Source organism: Aythya ferina (genome assembly GCF_964211825.1).
Source record: "Aythya ferina genome assembly, chromosome: 1".
NCBI classification, from domain to species: Eukaryota; Metazoa; Chordata; class Aves; order Anseriformes; family Anatidae; genus Aythya; species Aythya ferina.
The window spans coordinates 91,460,800-91,477,636 of record NC_140296.1 but is presented as its reverse complement, the minus strand read 5'-3'; the positions used below and the strand labels follow the sequence as shown (position 1 = coordinate 91,477,636).

Genomic DNA, 16,837 nt, shown 5'->3' with positions numbered 1-16,837 from the left:
TGTAGCATGTGGAGCAGATACAGATTCCTTGGTACAGTGCTATGAAGCCCACTTGCTGATATTTGGAAATGTTGGCTGTCCTATCTGTGTAAACTCAGGCCAAAGGAACATTCAGATTAAGCAACAATTTGAGCAAGTTTAAGAGGAAGGGAGAAAATACATGTCCAGTTAGTCACCAGAGGTACACACGTATGCATGAAGTAAATCCCCAACCTGTTTTAGTAATGCACTTAGTTACTGGAAATGCAACATGAGCTTACTTTCATGAGCAAGGATGAAAGAACTTGATTAACCTTTGTACAACATTTTCCACCCACACAAAAAAGTGACATCAGATGCCTCATATGGCAAAAAAACAAGTCAGCATTTGGGAGATTCCAGAGCAAGAGACAGAGATCCCTCCTTACCATTACTGAAGATTTTTCACTTAACTTGCTATATGCTTTTTGTGGGTCACTAGAAACTCCTCGTTGTGGATCTTAATGACTGATGCAGAAAGACATCCCTTCAGCCCTGTACAGAAAGCACTTTCTGCGTAGTATTTTATGTTAGTGTATGCAGAATGCAATAAGCCTTTTCCATTTGAACTGAGGAATATTGTACTCTCCAAAATGTTGCTGGTAAGACCATTAGCACCAAATAGGGATTGACATAAGGTCAGTCATTAGCCATTTCTTAAGGTTAGTCGTTAGTCATCAGGAAAGATCCTAAAAACTTGGGTGTAAGAATTTAAATGAGCATGAGTGGGACAGCAAAGTAAAGCATGGGGAGACACTGTGTACCTTTGTGCAGCATTGGGGTAGATTTCAGACCACTTCAGTGCCACCTGCAAAGCACTGCAGGATTTCCAAAGTTCAAGCTTTCTAATCTTTGCAGAGCATCTCAGTGCTAATATTTTGTGTTACTTTCAAAACAGGTTGAGGCTCAGTTCCTGTGTGACCCAGCACGCAACAAGAAAGGATTTGGTTTGAATTGACATTTTTGACCTATGTGAACACAGATATTCCTCTTTCCTTTCTCCTGCCCCTCAAAGGTGTTTGAGAAATAAACTTTGAAGTCCTGGGAGAAGTAACATGTGCCTGTGAAGGGAGCAGGTGGGGGTGGCAGAGGTGGTGGAAGGAGTTCAGTTTGTCAACACAGGAGCCAGGAAGCCGGTTATTTATAACGTTTGTGGTGGAGAGGGGGCCAGCCCACGTGCTTTTAAAACTCATTTTAACTGCTTGCACGGTACAGTTAACTCTGCTGTTTGTAAACAAGTGTCACTTGCAGTCTTGGTTGATGGGGAGCATGACAGGAGGCTGGTGGCTCAGCAAGTCCCTGCCTGGGCCTGGCACTGCCCCATGCCAGGGCCCAGTGTCAGCTGTGCTCCTGGGCAGGACTTTGCTGTCCCCTGGGGCAGCGCGGGCAGAGCCACACAGGACCTGTCCCTTCCTCAGAATTCAGAAATCCTTGATTGAAAGTGTGGCTGTGACAGCACACAGCTGAAATTCTGAACTCATTCTTAAACCACAGAATAACTAATTCTTAGCTGGGTTTCATGACTCTTAGCAAGGAGGAGGTTAATTGTGAGAGGCATATGACCATGAGACTATACTTGGCTGGACTGACTTCAAAAGAAGTAAATTTTGGGCACAAAAAGATTGTAAAATCACTATTTCAGTGCAGTCACATTTAGATTTTATTTTTTCTTCTGTGTGGAGCTTATAGTGAGCTATTCTTGCTGACTGAACAGCACTCAAAGTCCCATGATGCATGCATGACACAGATTTGACACTGCTGCTATATTCTTCAGTTCAACAGCCGTGTGAAGACTGTATCATCCTGAGCTAAGAAACTCAAAAAATAGCTTTATCTCAAGAGAGGGAGCCTATGCTTTAATGTTTGGCCATGCAAACTCAAATTGTGTACTTATATGTATATACACATATGTGCATACACACGAACAGATGCATAAAAACACAGTTGTGTTACATTGTTCAGTACAGTTTTGTTTTAATTACATTTTCTTATAGTCAAACAACAAAACAATAGCAATAACAAAAACCCATACATACGCAAAGAAGTCCTTCTCCATTTTTTAAAAAAATATTTTTACTTAAGGAGTGGGAAAAGACCTAAGCAGTTTAGACAACAGCACATCATTTGGAAGTCTGGCTCAACAGATGTGAAGCACATCAGCACAGAAGCTTCCCAGGCAGCATGAAGGAGAATTTCTGTTGATACTTGGGCCCTGTCAGGGTTGGCAGGCTTTTTTCTACCAGCTACAGTGGAGCCAGAATTTTTTCTCTTTCTCCAGAGCAGAAGCTAGGAACTAGAATAAATACCCAAGTACAGAACTGCAGGAATGTTCTGGTTTTAGTATTAGGGACCTGCTCTTGGCTCAGAAGATGGCAGAATGGACCAGGAAATAAATAATGGAACAAAAATCAGTGGTTATTTGATTGATTTCCTGGTGCTTTAGAGAAGGTAGGAAATTATGATCAGCAGTAGCTCATACTTAACTTGATGGCAAGACTTACCTGAGCTTTCCCACACATAATATTGAGAGAATGCATTTGAAAACTTTTGCTCTCATTTAAACAAAACAACAAAACTAAACAAAACAGAGAACATCCATGAGAAAATTCAGAAAGGTAAATTTTGAAATAAAAAAAAAAAGTTTAAAAGCAACAAACATTTAGAAAAGAACTATTAGAGGTCAAACACCTAAGTACCCTAAAATTCAGGACACCATGAGCTCTTATAATACTACACGCAGTGATGAAAATTGCTGCATCCTCAGCAACATCATAAACTGTACTAGGTTACAATTATCAGAATTATAACTCTGGTATGGTGCTTAATGGAACTTAAAAGTTACAATTTGTATCCAATCTGTGAAGTCTTAAAAATATGGAAAGATTAAATGGATTTTCCATTTGTTTAACATGTGCATGAAAAATATATGTTCTAGCAAGCAACTTTGTTGCACTGCTCTAGTCAAGTAGACAGAACAGAAACCTATTTAATGCTGCATAGAATGAGAAATATTTCTCATTTGTAATAATAATGTAATACTGTACAAACTTCCAGTACAGTCTTTAGTTTAGTTTTTTAGTCAAATATTTATATTCACAGATAGAGACAATGTATAAGCAAAAACTGTCCTGGCCATACAAAATATAAAGATGGCATCTAGTAAATTGCATAGGTATAGAACCATAGAGTCATAGAATCATAGAGTATCCTGAACTGAAAGGGACCCACAAGGATCATTGAATCCAACTCCTGGCTCCACACAGGACCACCCAGAAATCAGACCATATGTCCGAGAGCATTGTCCAAATGCTTCTTGAATTCCAGCAGGCTTGGTATCAGAGCCCAACCTTTCTCATGGGGTGGTTCATTTTTGGAATGTGGTGCAGCTCTTCCAAGTAGATTACAAACAATGTTTTCTCTGGGAAGCACAGGAGGCTTCTCTACCTTAATATTTTCCCACACTTATATCAGGCTAATCTCTCTGCTATGCTCTTGTGTTACCTAAAATAACTGACAGCAAACAATATCTTTTGGGTCTCCCACCTATGGATTCTTGCTGATATTTTTACCCAGAATAAAATCAGGCAATCAAATCCCAGTACTTCCCTCTTGTTCAGTTGTAATAGTACAATTTTATACTCTTTATGTTTGATTGCAATTTCTTGGGATTTTACCTATGTTTTGAGCTATGATCGACAAGTGATCAGTCCAAACTGATTGCAAACAAATGTATAGGAGTTATTTTCTGCAAATTTATTTTTAAATTTTACATAATTTCCATGGACTAAAAAATTGGTTAACTGGCAAACAAATTAATTAAGACAAATGTCTCAAAACCATGATCTCTCTTCTAGGATAGGAAATGCTATAGGAAGGCTGGTAGTGGCTGAAACTTCATTACATTTGCAGAACTTATTGATACTGCAAGTTTGTAATATTTTTTAGTCAATCCATTTCAAGCTAGTGTGCCCTTTCCATAATGAGTATGTATCCAAAACAGAAATCTGTGCTTCCTGAATTTCAGAAATATTTGGTTTCAAAATTCTGGTTCTATGTGCATTTTATGGACTTTGAATAGAATTGGATCAAAAATTCCAGATAGAAAAGTTTCAGTATTAGTGATTCATGTATGAAATTGCATACTAACATTGATCAGACTATGTTGCAAGTGTTGTGAAACTGGAATATTTGTTTTGAAATGGCACAGATACTGAAGCTGGAAAGCCTCAGCCACTTTTTTTTGGTTAACAAATTGTTTCTATCGTTAAATAACTAACTTTTATATATATTTCTTTTTTCTGTGCAAAATGTGTGCATGACTTATTAATGGAAAATTATGATTAGCCTCAAATTCATATTTTCTGATTTATATATTTGTAGGGCCAGAGGTGACATTTAATCAGAGAAAGAAGCAATCAGAGTTTTTCATTCTCAGTCTACCAACCCATGGTGCTACCCAAGTGCCCCGCAGAAGTCTCTCATGCACTAGTCAGCAACAAATGAGCTCATTAGATAGTCCTTCCTGCTAAAATAACCTGCTGATAACATCATATTTTAAAAAGAACAAACAATTCAACAATAATTTCTACAGCTATGAGAGTGTCTGCTATGTCAAGAGACTGTATCTACAATACACAATGGAAGTGAATTTAGGGAGAATTTAAACAAAAAGGAAACTATGTTGTGAAGAGGGACAATAAATGAGATCAAATGGAGCTGGGTGCATGAAGGCTGTCTCTCTGTAAATATGAAAAGAGGTTGTGAATGAAACTGAATTTCTCCAGGGCAGTTGGCTCCCCATGAGCAAGCACTGTGGGCTAACTGCTTTCAGACTGGGATTTTGCCAAAGTGCAGCACAGTGTGAAGAAGTTTAAGGCAGAATAAGCAAGTTAGGAGGCCAAACAGACTAAGAGAGTACTAGAGATCTAGAAAGAGCATACTTTTTTTTTTTTTTCCTTTTCATTTATTAGATGCTAGAAGACAAGTTCTTTGTTCAAAATACACTGTGAAAGCAGACTTCAGCCATGCAGTGCTGGCATCTTCAGAAAGTCCTTGCCTAGATGTTAGCTGATTCTTAGTATCATACAAGTTGGGCACACAATGAGAAGTTGCAGAACACAGGCTAAAATACATAATTCAAAAGTCTTTATAAGGGTATATTAGGGCAACCTATACAGCACCCTGGTATTGCATGACCCAGCCTCACAAAAGACGCATGCAAACAAAACTTGCACGCAAAGTCCTTAGAAGGCAAACAGCACGTTAAACCACATCAAGGCCTATGTGAGCTACTTCTAAAATTTTAAGCAGCCTGCTGAAAGAGCAGTGGCAATCGTAAGAGAGACAGAAAGAGAAGATGTAATTGGCTAAAAATAATTTTACTACCAGAATGCTCTTTTGAACTTCTTACTACAGCTTCATAGCAAGTGGTTTGCAATTTCAGGCTGTATTTAGTGAAGTGTTATTTGAAACAAACAAACAAACCAATGAAACAAAACAAAACAAAACAAAACAAAACAAAAGGAAGAGCAGATATAATCCTCTGTCTATTAAGTATATATAACTGGCCCAGTAGTGTTACCAACTTTTGATCTTTTGGAAAAAATGCAAAGAGAGGGAGGGTGTGGAAAGGTGCCTGATGGTGTGTTACTGAATAAGTGGGAGGAGGTGAGAGTTGTTGTTATTAAGTTGTACTAATAAAGTAGTTGCAAGAGTGATTTGCATGACAGCAGACTCCTTCCTGAGCTAAAAGGAAGGAGAGACAGTCTCACCTGTAGCCCGTCAGCTCCCATTGTAGCTGCTGGGGGCTATGGGATACAGGGCTGCTATCCGAGGTGAGATGCTGAAGATGAGATGCTTGGAGACATCACAGCAGCCTGGCTTCAGAACAAGCAGTAAGTTGCAGCAGTTTTAATTAGAAACTGTATTGTTTGAAAACCCCTGCAAGATGTTATCCATGGCTGATGTTAAGAGAAAGTAGAGAATTATGAGACAGGCTCTCACATAAGGATTTTTTTTCATTAGTCCTTATGCAATCCCATGTCTTCAAAGAGTAGCTGTGCTATTTGTTTATTAGTTTTTATTATATTCAATGCAACCTATCTCACAGTGTCCCCTAGTTTTATATTTCTGGTGTGACTCCGTTATTTGTACTGAGAAAAAGTTCAATATATTGTAGAAGTTATTATAGGATGAATTATTAAATTTTCTTGTATAATATTTTAATAAATAATATCTAATGAGAAATATCAGATATAACTACTTTCACAGATGACTGGGGGGATGGCAAGCAATTTTGGCAGCTATGAAATATTTGAGTTTGTGATATATACAAGAACATTGAGGATTTTTTTAATACTAACCATGCAATACCTTGATTCAGACACAGTTTTGAAGTGAAGATCTGCAACAATTGCAGCAATTTGTTGACACTGCATCTACCTACCAGCGTAGATGAAGTACTTTCTGTTTATAAATGTAGAATGACTATACAGATAAATGATATTTGCTTGTTGTGCAATTAAAAAGCTAATGTTGACATTTCAATTACCATCATTAGCCTTCAGTCAGAACACCCTACTGAGATGAATGTGAATGACTTTCAACCACTCAGAGAAATCTTGCCTCAGGCTGTCTGAAGACTTGGGCATAGTTCTGCATGCTGGGCTACTGTTCAGCTAACATTTGAAAGGCTGCTGCCATCACCACAAAAGGCAGAGTCTCCAATAGGATGTAAAGGATACTTTAGCTCACAGTACAATCCCAGTTTTTCATACTGCAAAAACAATTCCAAAATTTTCATGTGCTGAGAGCTGTAACAAATTGCGGTGTTCACTACATTTCTTCAAACAAGATCCACATTCCCTTGTTGCCAACCACTCCCCACTCTCACTAGAAACCTTCTCCTCTCTGCCTCTCCTGCACACCTTATTTCCATACCTTCTTTGCTTCCACATCTTGAAACTACTGCTTCACACAGATGCAAGTTGCTGTCCACCAAATGAAGAGCCTGCTTTACTCATATGGACGTGAACTTCTGCAGTTGGGGCAGCAGGTGGGCACACGAACCAGCATCAGACCCACCCCAAATTAAGATGCAAGATGAACTCACCCCTGGATGCCAGTCACCTGCCACTTTTCCCTGCAGTGCCTCACATCTTCAGGATCCCTCCCCTGCTTCAGAGCACTGTGCAAGGGTGCAGCTCCTGTGTCTTGTACAGGACCTGATGCTTCTGCTGCATGGAGTGAGGCTGTGACAAGCTGCAGCCAGCAATGTTTGTCTCCTACTGGCAGCCCATAGCCTCCACCTCTCCGCTGTCCCATACCATGATGAGATGAATGTCCAAGATCAGGTCCCCTGGACAAGAAAATGCTTTGATAAGGATAGTAATTAAAGTAGTGGAAGAACAGCCAATGGAGAAAAGAGAAAGTGGCACATCCAAAGCCAAGTTTGTAAAGATGCACAGCTGATGCCAGTCATCTAAATGTCCAGACGGATTACCCAGCACATCAGAAAAGATTTATCAGGAAAAGTCAGGAAACACCGGTTACAAGAAGGGAGAATTTAGAGCAGTTGAACCCTGTATGGGGAGAGATTATCATTGAGAGTCAGCTATCATTTATGTCATATGAGTTATCCAGACGGTGTATTGCTGAGTGAAGAGATGGCGAGTGGCTCCACATGAATCACTTGGGTTCTAGATAGCCTCCTTGGCTCCAGCTCAAAGGCAGATATGCATCAACGCCGTAGGCATTTGTATTGTGCTACCAGTGCCTGTATGATCCCAGTGTATAAATTGTCCCATCCCCTGTTTCCTAGATAATAGAGAATTGATTTTAGTGCAGAATTACACTACAAGCTTTGTACTGGCATAACTGCCGGTGTGGAAGATCATATTCAAAGTCACAATAGACTTTTTTTTATTATTTTTTTCTCTCCCCTCTATCTTATGACTATTTTTCTCATTTTACAGTCTGGCAAAACTGATGCATAAATAGTTTAGGTGACTTATACAAAGTCACTCTTCAGGAGACTTTAAGTAAAAATATAGACTAAGTTGTCTGAATCCCTTTATAAGCAGTTTTTGTCTCGTGTTTTGTCCTGACTTAGTATCATCTCACATTCCAAGGACTTCTGAGCATATATTGTCTTGAACAATGCATGACAGTGGCTGTGTGACATTTGCCAGACCTCTGAAAACTTAATGCAGAAATCTAGTAGTGGTTCTAATGTGCTTTTATGTACACATCAAATCAAATCTCACTTTGGTGTACAGTTGCATTCTAGTAAGTCAGGTTTATCCCTGTCATAACTCTGTTGGCTTTAGTGAAGCAGCACCAGAAACTAGGCTTGTCCATGAAATGTTAAGGTAAGTTTCAGAAATACATTTTTTAGCCAATGTGCAACTACTCTCCACAGTGGATAAAATACATTACACATTACCTGGACATTGCATGAGAGATAAACACCAACAATTTGAGTGTAATGTAGAAGAAAGTAAGGTTTTTATTCATCTGATTTCTTCATGCGCTGAAGGAAAGCAAACTGAGTGTTTGAAACCATGGCCAGGCACATCCAAAAAGTAAGTAACATATAAAATGACAAAAAAACAAACAAACAAACAAAAAAAAAAACACTGCTGGAGAGATTAAAAATACATATTAAAAATTGATTAAATAAGCACACACATATTTAAAGTTCCTTTTTTACTTCTACCCTGCAGATAACAATAGAAAGATGAAACCATGCTTTTGGACCAGAATTCACTCTAAATCCAGGTGTATTTTTCTTCCAAATCCAACCTTAGTTTATGAGAAAATAACAAAAAAAAATTCCTGTGAATGGTGTTTTTTCTCTGCAAGGGAGGTCACTATGGCAGAAATTTCACAAGAACAGCTGGAATCATCGGATTTCCACCTTTCAGTTGGCTAGGGGCCAAAATGCCCATTGATTTTTCACTTTCTGCTGGAGCCTGTAAATAATCTTTTTTTTTTTTTTTTTTCAATAGAAAAAAATAGTGTGATACTAATTAGATGCAACAATGCTAGTCCTGATCAGATCAATTTTTGATTTTTTTCATCTTATCTATTAAGTATAGTCATGCCTACATTTTGCACATTCAGCCTTACTTGAACTCAGATTAGATACAACTTTCTCATTTATTATTTTTTTCATTAAATGTATGGAGGATTTTTGTGTTATTATGAGCAGTAAAACAAAGCAAATCAGTAAACAGGTTCAATCCCTCTATTTAAATACCTATAGAAAATAAGTTAAATAAAAAACATTTGACAGTGAATATGTCCAGTGGGAACATTTCCTCGTGTTTCACTTTATAGTGGCTAAACATTAAGTCAAGCCTTTAACTTGAATTTAATGTATTAAAGCAATTACAATCAAGGCACAAGGCTTTTTACTGGGAATTAATGACTGACTGGGAGAGTTGATGGGCCAATGTGAAGCTCAGGGACATTAACCTCAGCTAGTCATTAGTTTCCCTGAAAATTCTCTGTGCTGAAGTTGTTAGTGCTTTTTATAATCTTCTTATATATTAAATATATATAAACATTTTGCCCATCATCCAAGCAATTTTTGAAAGATACCACAGTAAGGAAACATTTAGGCAATAATGCTGTTTCCCTTGGCTTTTCTGATAAATTGAAAATGAATGGCAAAATTAAAAAAGAAACAAACCCAACCTATTTTAGGAGCAAAATATGAGATCCTTAAATGAACACTGGAAGGATTGTTGAAGAATGCCAGTACAATAATTCACAGACACAGACAGTAAGGCAGGCAGACAGCTTCTGCAGGCAGTGGTACTTGAGCATCTGTGGTACTTGAGCATCTGTAACAGAGCTGCTGGCAGCAATACATCTCCTCATTTCTTTCAGTGGTCCCACTAAGTCAGATCACTGATGTCCCCTGCCCTGACACTCCTTGCCCTTGTTCATTGCTAGTACCTCACGTTTGTACATTTTCCCAGGAACAGCTTACCCCAAGACTCCTCTTGAATTAATTTTAACATTTGGAACAGAAAACGTTGATGGAAAATAACCATTTTCCAATTGCCAGCAGGTTGAGGGAAGTAAGCCTTCCCCTGTTGCTTGTAACTGGTGAGAAACACCAAGAGTGCTGGATTCCCAACCTCCATTCAGTTTTGGGCACTCCAGAACAGGAGAGACATGGACACACTGGAGAGAGTCCAGTGAAGGACCACAAAGATGATGAAGGACTGAAGCATCTCTCCTGTGAAGAAAGGCTGAGAGAGTTGGGACTATTCAGTCTGGGGAAGAGGATCATGGGAATCTTTTCAAAGTCCATAAATACCTGAAGGGAGGGTGCAAAGAGTACAAAGCCCATCCTTTTTTCAGCGGTGTCCAATGACAGGGCGAGAGGCAATAGGCACAGTCTGGGACATGGGAGGTTCCATCTGAACATTAGGAACCACTTCTTTACTGTGCAAGCAACTGAGCCCTGGCCCCAAGAGGTTGTGGAGTCTGCCTGTTTGGCAGCCATCTGGACATGGTCCTGGGCAACTGGCTCAAGCTGTCCTGGCTTATGAAGGGGGGTTGTACCAGATGACTTCCAGACTTCCAGAGGTCCCTTTCAACAGCCATTCTGTGATTCAGGGACAACTGAGAGGTTTGAACACAGAAAAGTTTATTTATCTGGATTTCTCTGGAAACCCTTGAGTAATGACCCAATTTCCAACATATTCTAGTTAGACAAAGGATCTGCATGTTGATAGACTCATGGGATTAGTTCCTAAGCTATTCCATTGAGTTTAAAACCAAAAAAGAACACTTGTGACCCTCTATTCTGACATGTGATATTATGGTCCTTTATATATAGCTTGACAGGCCATTTTTTTGTGCATTATTAGTTATTATTAGGAATGTTCATTGCAGCAATATCTCAGGACCAATGGGGAATAGCATCCTATTGTGTTGAGGGCACTAAACAGACTGATGAGCATTCCTATGGTATTCACAGTCATTTCTTATGCCAGTTGAAACAATAAATAGATGATCCATAGAAACTACACAGAACTATAGAAAATATATATATATAGAGAGAGAAACTATAAGGAACAGAAATGGCGATGGCATTCTTTGTCCAGCTTTCATTTTCTGCCCTTGATGGTATTGATTTAACCTTTATGAAAATTAATCTCAGGAGAGGAACAAAGCCTGAAAATTTTACTTTTAAGGCTTGTAATTTCCAAGAGCAATTGCAAGCTGTTGCTCTTCCTGTGGGTGTTGTTTTTTTTGTTTGTTTTTAATGGATTGATTTTCTTATTTGATAAAGTGGTTACCAGCCAGTGCTGTCTAAGTCGGCCAACTTGTTATCAGAAGTCATACATTCATCTTATAATTGGCAATAAATTGTTCCATCTCCTACTGTAGCTTGTTTAAAAATCAGTCATTGTCACTAACAGCTGAAAACTCAGCATGTGGAAATCCTGGAAAATGATGTTGAACATGGAGAAAATTTTATTCATCTTGATATTTTTGCACACTTGTGAAGTATTTGGGACTGATGTGTCCATGAGAAAATATAGGTGGTAAAATAATGTCAACCCTGTATTAGACCTAGTGACAAAATTATTCACTTCACTTGGGGAATACCCTCTATATTAACATATTTTAAATGTAACCATGTAACCCTTCAGCATGGAGAAACAAGGAAAAAAAACCACAAACATGATTGGGGAAGGGTCACTCTTTAATCTGAAGCCCAACTTCTATTTAGTGCATGTTTTTCCATAGCTATGCTGATTTTCATCATTGATGCAGCCCTCACAAGCAAGCAAGGAAGTGGAGTGCAACCCTGGCTTGACCTGATCAGAAACAAAACAGGAGATACCACCTCCCTTATTGCTCCATTTTGGCCATGGTTAGGAAAGAGGAAGTCTAAAGAGGATCCTAAACCAAAAGCACCGGTACAGCCATTCAGCAGACGCCAGGGAAGTTGTGACCCAAGTCATAATCTGAACTTTGTGGCTGATGCTTCCCTCTTGAAAGGGCTAAATTAAACTCTAAAGCCCAGAATGAGGCTGTATTGACAGAGAGGAAAAGACAATTCAGAAATATACTGTGTTGCCTGAAACAGTGGCAAATTATCCTGTATGAAACTATAAAAAGTTGTATCAGTGCACACACACACGCACGCACGCACACACCCCTTCTCCCCCCCCCCCCTTTTTTTTTTCCTTTTTGGCACAACATGATATATTTGACAAAACATTTTCCACTAACCAAAATAATTGCCAGTGAGGAGGTTGTATTTTATCATTTGAGCTGCCATCCCAGCTGTTAGAGTTCTGTTGGCTCAGTGTTTGATATTTATTCATTTTTCTTAGAAGCATCAAATTCTCATCTTTGGAAGATGTTGACTGAATAGTGATAAGTATTTGGTACTCACACAACAAGTGACATCACTGCACTGCAGTTATGAGTTTCATAATCTGCAAGTTCAGAGCATTATCGCAGAAGAACATGGGGGTTTACTTATATCATACTGAACCATAAATAAGTTTTCCACTTGCTTATGTAAAACTTGTGAATTCTATAACTCTTTCCCCCCCTCCAAGATGCTTCACAATGCTTCCTCAGGCAGTTAACCATGTGATTATCCTATTCATTGCTATTATAAAATAATCAGTTAATCAATGTACATATTGCATGAAATGCTAGAAGCAGAGCCACTGGAAATATGTGTTAAGAAAATATTCTGAAGACTTATAAAGACTTCCAAACTGTTGGAAGACAATCAGTCCATGAATTGGAGTGTTATAAGCTGTAATGACCGTAAAGAACTGGAAAGGGAGCCCTGTAACTTGTCTTCCATCTGGCAATGGAGTTGCTAAAGAACTGTACACAGGCAGAGAGAGATGTTTACAGAGAATTGCAATGACTCATTAGCATGGCAGCTATTTGGTTAACCAATTAAGAAATTATATTGATTTGCACAGCAGTTCTTAGAAACACAAGCCAGTTTTATTGCTGCTGCTTTTAATAAGCAATGATGTCTCAAACTAGGTCTGGTCTAGGGGAATGGTTGCATTAGAAAACCGATTAATGAATGCAGAGATAAAAATTACTTTGTGTTGATGTGGACAAAAATGGACATAGTTCCTAGGGAGTTATGTGGTTGAGTCACGTGATCATAGACATCTAATTTTTCTAATCCATGGTTGTCTGCAATCAATTTCTAAGTATTAAAAAATAGCAAAAAACAAACACAAACAAGCAAACAAAAATAATCACTTCCTAGTTTGCTGGAAATTAGGTCTCTTATTTTAAATGAAAAATACTGTTCTTTGAAAACTTGTATTGGAATCTCCACATTAAGTGTATTGCTTTTTGGCTTCCTCTTGCAGATGGTTCCAGCATAACCCATATATTTTCTGTGCAAAAAAAAATTGATGTTAGATCTGCTGAAATCCAATGGAAGAAAAGCATGGTGAGGGTTTGAGCAAACCCATGATGAAGGCAGTTCTAAGCAATAATATTGACTCTATAGTATACATTTAACAAGTTGCACTGATCATGAATCTCTTACATGTACTGCAAAGGAAACAGATGAGTAGAAGAGTTTTACCAAATGAATGTGTTTCCATGGAATTGACACTGACACTCTAGCCTTCCTTTGCTTCAGATGGATGTTTGCTAGTATGATCATATTCATTGTGAAGAGACCAGAAATAGTCAGTAGTGAATAAAGTGATATGAAGGAAAATCTCCCTCTTATTCTTGAATTGATAATTGGAGAATTTGCATCTCCAAAACAATGCATTTGGAAAGATTATTACAACATTAACTTGAAACAGCCAATTTCACTCATGCCAAGTCTCTTAAAATGATGTTCACATTTTCAAAACATTTTATGAATAAATATGTCTTAGATATTCTTTTTCAAAGAAGCAGAAAAAGACTTTTGAGGGTCATTTTAATAGGAGGATGATAATTTAACCTGGGAGTAAAGATGAAATATGAGTGTATCTGTTCGTTGTTGTTACATGCAATTGGTATTCATTCCCAGTGATTTCCAAAAAAGCAAATTCTTTGAGGGAGAACTCATTCTAGGGAGCTGATCAGCTGCCTTCTTCTGTGGTTTTTTGTTTGTTTGTTTGTGTGTGTTTTTTTGTTTTTTTTTTTTTTTTTTTTTCCCTAGTCATAGCTCAAAGCACAGATTTTATGGTGCCATTTGCTTGGAAACAGTGTATGTTCAAAACACCTTCTATCCTTTGCAGAGGTCTGGCCATGCTTCTCCCGCTACCACCATGTTGTAGTTCCTTCCCACCACCAGTTAATTTCCCTCACTTTTCTGAATTCCATGTCAAGGAATTTGATCTCTTCTCCACTTCTGCTGTTCTGCAGAACTTTCACAGATGTTCAAAATATTTAAGTACCCTTATTGCACTGTGTTGATTTTCACTGTACATAGCAAATTGAAGCCTGAAATTAGGCTGCTTGTGATACATTTTGCAATGTGTAGTTAGTGCATAAGGGCTATTTAACACAGATTTCTCATTAGCATAATATTCTTGCATGTTAAATGTTTTATATGGCATTTCTGTAGCTACTATGGGCAATAAATAAAATGGCTTTCCCATGAGAAAATATTTTGCTGCTAAATGTAGTTATGAAGGTGCTTTAACTCCTTACTACTGTTCATAATCATCATGAGCTATCCTAACTCTGACTTGTGTGTGCTATCTGTGAACATCAGAGCCCACTCTGTTATTCTTCCCCAAACAGCTGCTGGCTTTGTTATACCAAATTCTGATTTCCATCATATAGACTGACATCACTTCTTTGACGTTAAATTGATCAAAATTTGCTTTATCACCTCACTAACTCTTCCAAGGGACTTTTCGTGTATACAAAGAAAACAAAAAACAAGCAAACAAACCAAAACCAAAACCAAAAAAAAAAAAAAAAGAAAAAAAAAAAAAGAAAGAAAAAATAAAAAAATAATTTTAAAAAAGATACTTTTCCAGAAGTAGTTTTAAGAAATGACTTTGACACAGAGTGAGAGCTCTGTGCCAGTCATTCAGACTTGTTTAACCAAGAAGCAGAACAGGCTGAACAAAGAAGAAAGTGGCATTTAAGGTGACCTGCACTGCCCATGTTCTTCAAGGTGTAAACATACTTGGGCAGCAGCTGAAATAAGGAGTTGGTTGAGAAAAATGATAGGGCAGAAAAGGTTTTGCATGGTCTGGCCTCAGACAGGAGGCGGGCTAGGTGGGACGAGATGTGGTAGATTAGACTCGCAGACACAAGATGGTGTTTAATAGGTTCTGGTGGAAGGAAAGAGAGAGATGATTTACCACCACATAAAGTAAATGGATGGTGTGTTGAGGTGTATCAGTAGGAGTACTGAGTCACAGCTCATCATCTGGAAAACTGGAAATTTTCAGTACTACAGCAACCCGACAGTTGCTGTGTATATTCTGGGAGCAAGGAGAAAGTGACAAGTAATGCTTTTTGGAGCATATTGTAAAAGAAGTGGGTTTTATCTTCTGGGTGTTCCCATTCTATAAGTTTTCCTGTCAGATTTGGGAGAACAACATTTCACTTTGCCTTTGGTTTGTCTCTGAATTATTGTAACAATGGAATTTATTCTTCCAAACCTGAGTTGCTAGGAGAAAAGGGTCGAGCTGTTTGGGAGGTGGGTGGGAAAGAGGAAGGGTGTGGGGGGAGAAGAAAAGGAAAGAGATTCTGTGCATGACAGATCTAATTTTTTGCATTTGGGGGCAAGTATGATAGCTTCTGATTAATATTCATTGTGAAGTGACCAAATGCTTGTTTTCTTGGTTTGAAAATCAGAATAAAGAGAACATTTCTACTCTGGTGGACTAGCTTAGCAGCTCTTAGCTAGCTTCTAGCAGCTTCATGCAAGACCTGACAGGAGTGATGACTTTTTTTTTTTTTTTTCTAAAGGAACAACCTATGCAGTGGACATGCTTCAGTGAAAAAGACCAGAAATTTCTTCTAGAATTTTAATACAGTCGTAACAGTTATAGGAAAGACACCTGCAGACAAAACAGTGTATTTGTGGAGGATTTAGTAAAAAATGACTTGTTTTTTTCTAGACTGGAAGCATGTCAGTACTGTCTCTGTTGCTGATGCATTGTTTGAAGAGAGACAGTTCAACAAACCAGTCCTTGTAGGCACTGACAGACCTTGTTGTAGGTAACTATGGAGTTTCAGGGTGCTATTTGTTGCTCAGTCACTCTTGTAATCTGCCAGTTATACTTAATCAAAATGTAGCTGAAGAGGCAAAAGTGGAAAACCTCTCGTTTTTAATATGTCTCGTATAATAATTTCAAGGACCCAGAGGATAAACATTCAATCTGAAGATAGCACATTCATTATTACTTATTAGATGTAAAAGCTTGTGCTATATGTTTAACAACTGTCTTTGTATGTGGAGTTATGGAAACCAAATTGTAAATGTTCACATTGAGTTACTGTAAGAGTCTGCCGCTTGGATTGTTCCATTTCTGGAATGAAAGACCAGGAACTTTTTCTTGGTTGGAGTAGAGTCAAAATGCTTTTACTAAATGCATGTAACAATTCTTATCCTCATCTCTACAGGATTATTTATACTTTTTTTGGGTGCAAGCTTTGTTTGGTTTCGATCTTTTTGCATTAAGCACATCTGCACAGCTAGAATGTTTATTTGAGTAATTTTGTGAAATTAAATTGTTTAAGCTTTTTTCTGATAAGTACCTTTCTGTGTTGCTATTAAAAACACGTGCTACACTCACTACTCCTACTACATACGGACTTCTGGTTTACTGCTCAT

At 38.1% G+C, this 16,837-nt stretch overlaps 1 protein-coding gene across 4 annotated transcripts in view; it reads left to right on the top strand.

The window, feature by feature from the left end:
- Window positions 1-16,798, top strand: part of LOC311430409 (uncharacterized protein) — a 237,439-nt gene extending 220,641 nt beyond the window's left edge. For 3 of the 4 annotated variants that reach the window (XR_014688772.1, XR_014688773.1, XM_084506931.1), the window contains one exon: window positions 15,970-16,798. Coding sequence is in view for 1 of the 4 variants with exons in the window: in XM_084506931.1 (XP_084363057.1) it covers window positions 15,970-16,001 (32 nt within the window). In the remaining 3 variants the exon portion in view is untranslated. Of the gene's footprint in view, window positions 1-6,997; window positions 8,091-15,969 lie in introns of those variants that run through there. The other variant, XR_014688774.1, reaches the window with a different exon arrangement.
- Window positions 16,799-16,837: the final 39 nt, after the last annotated feature.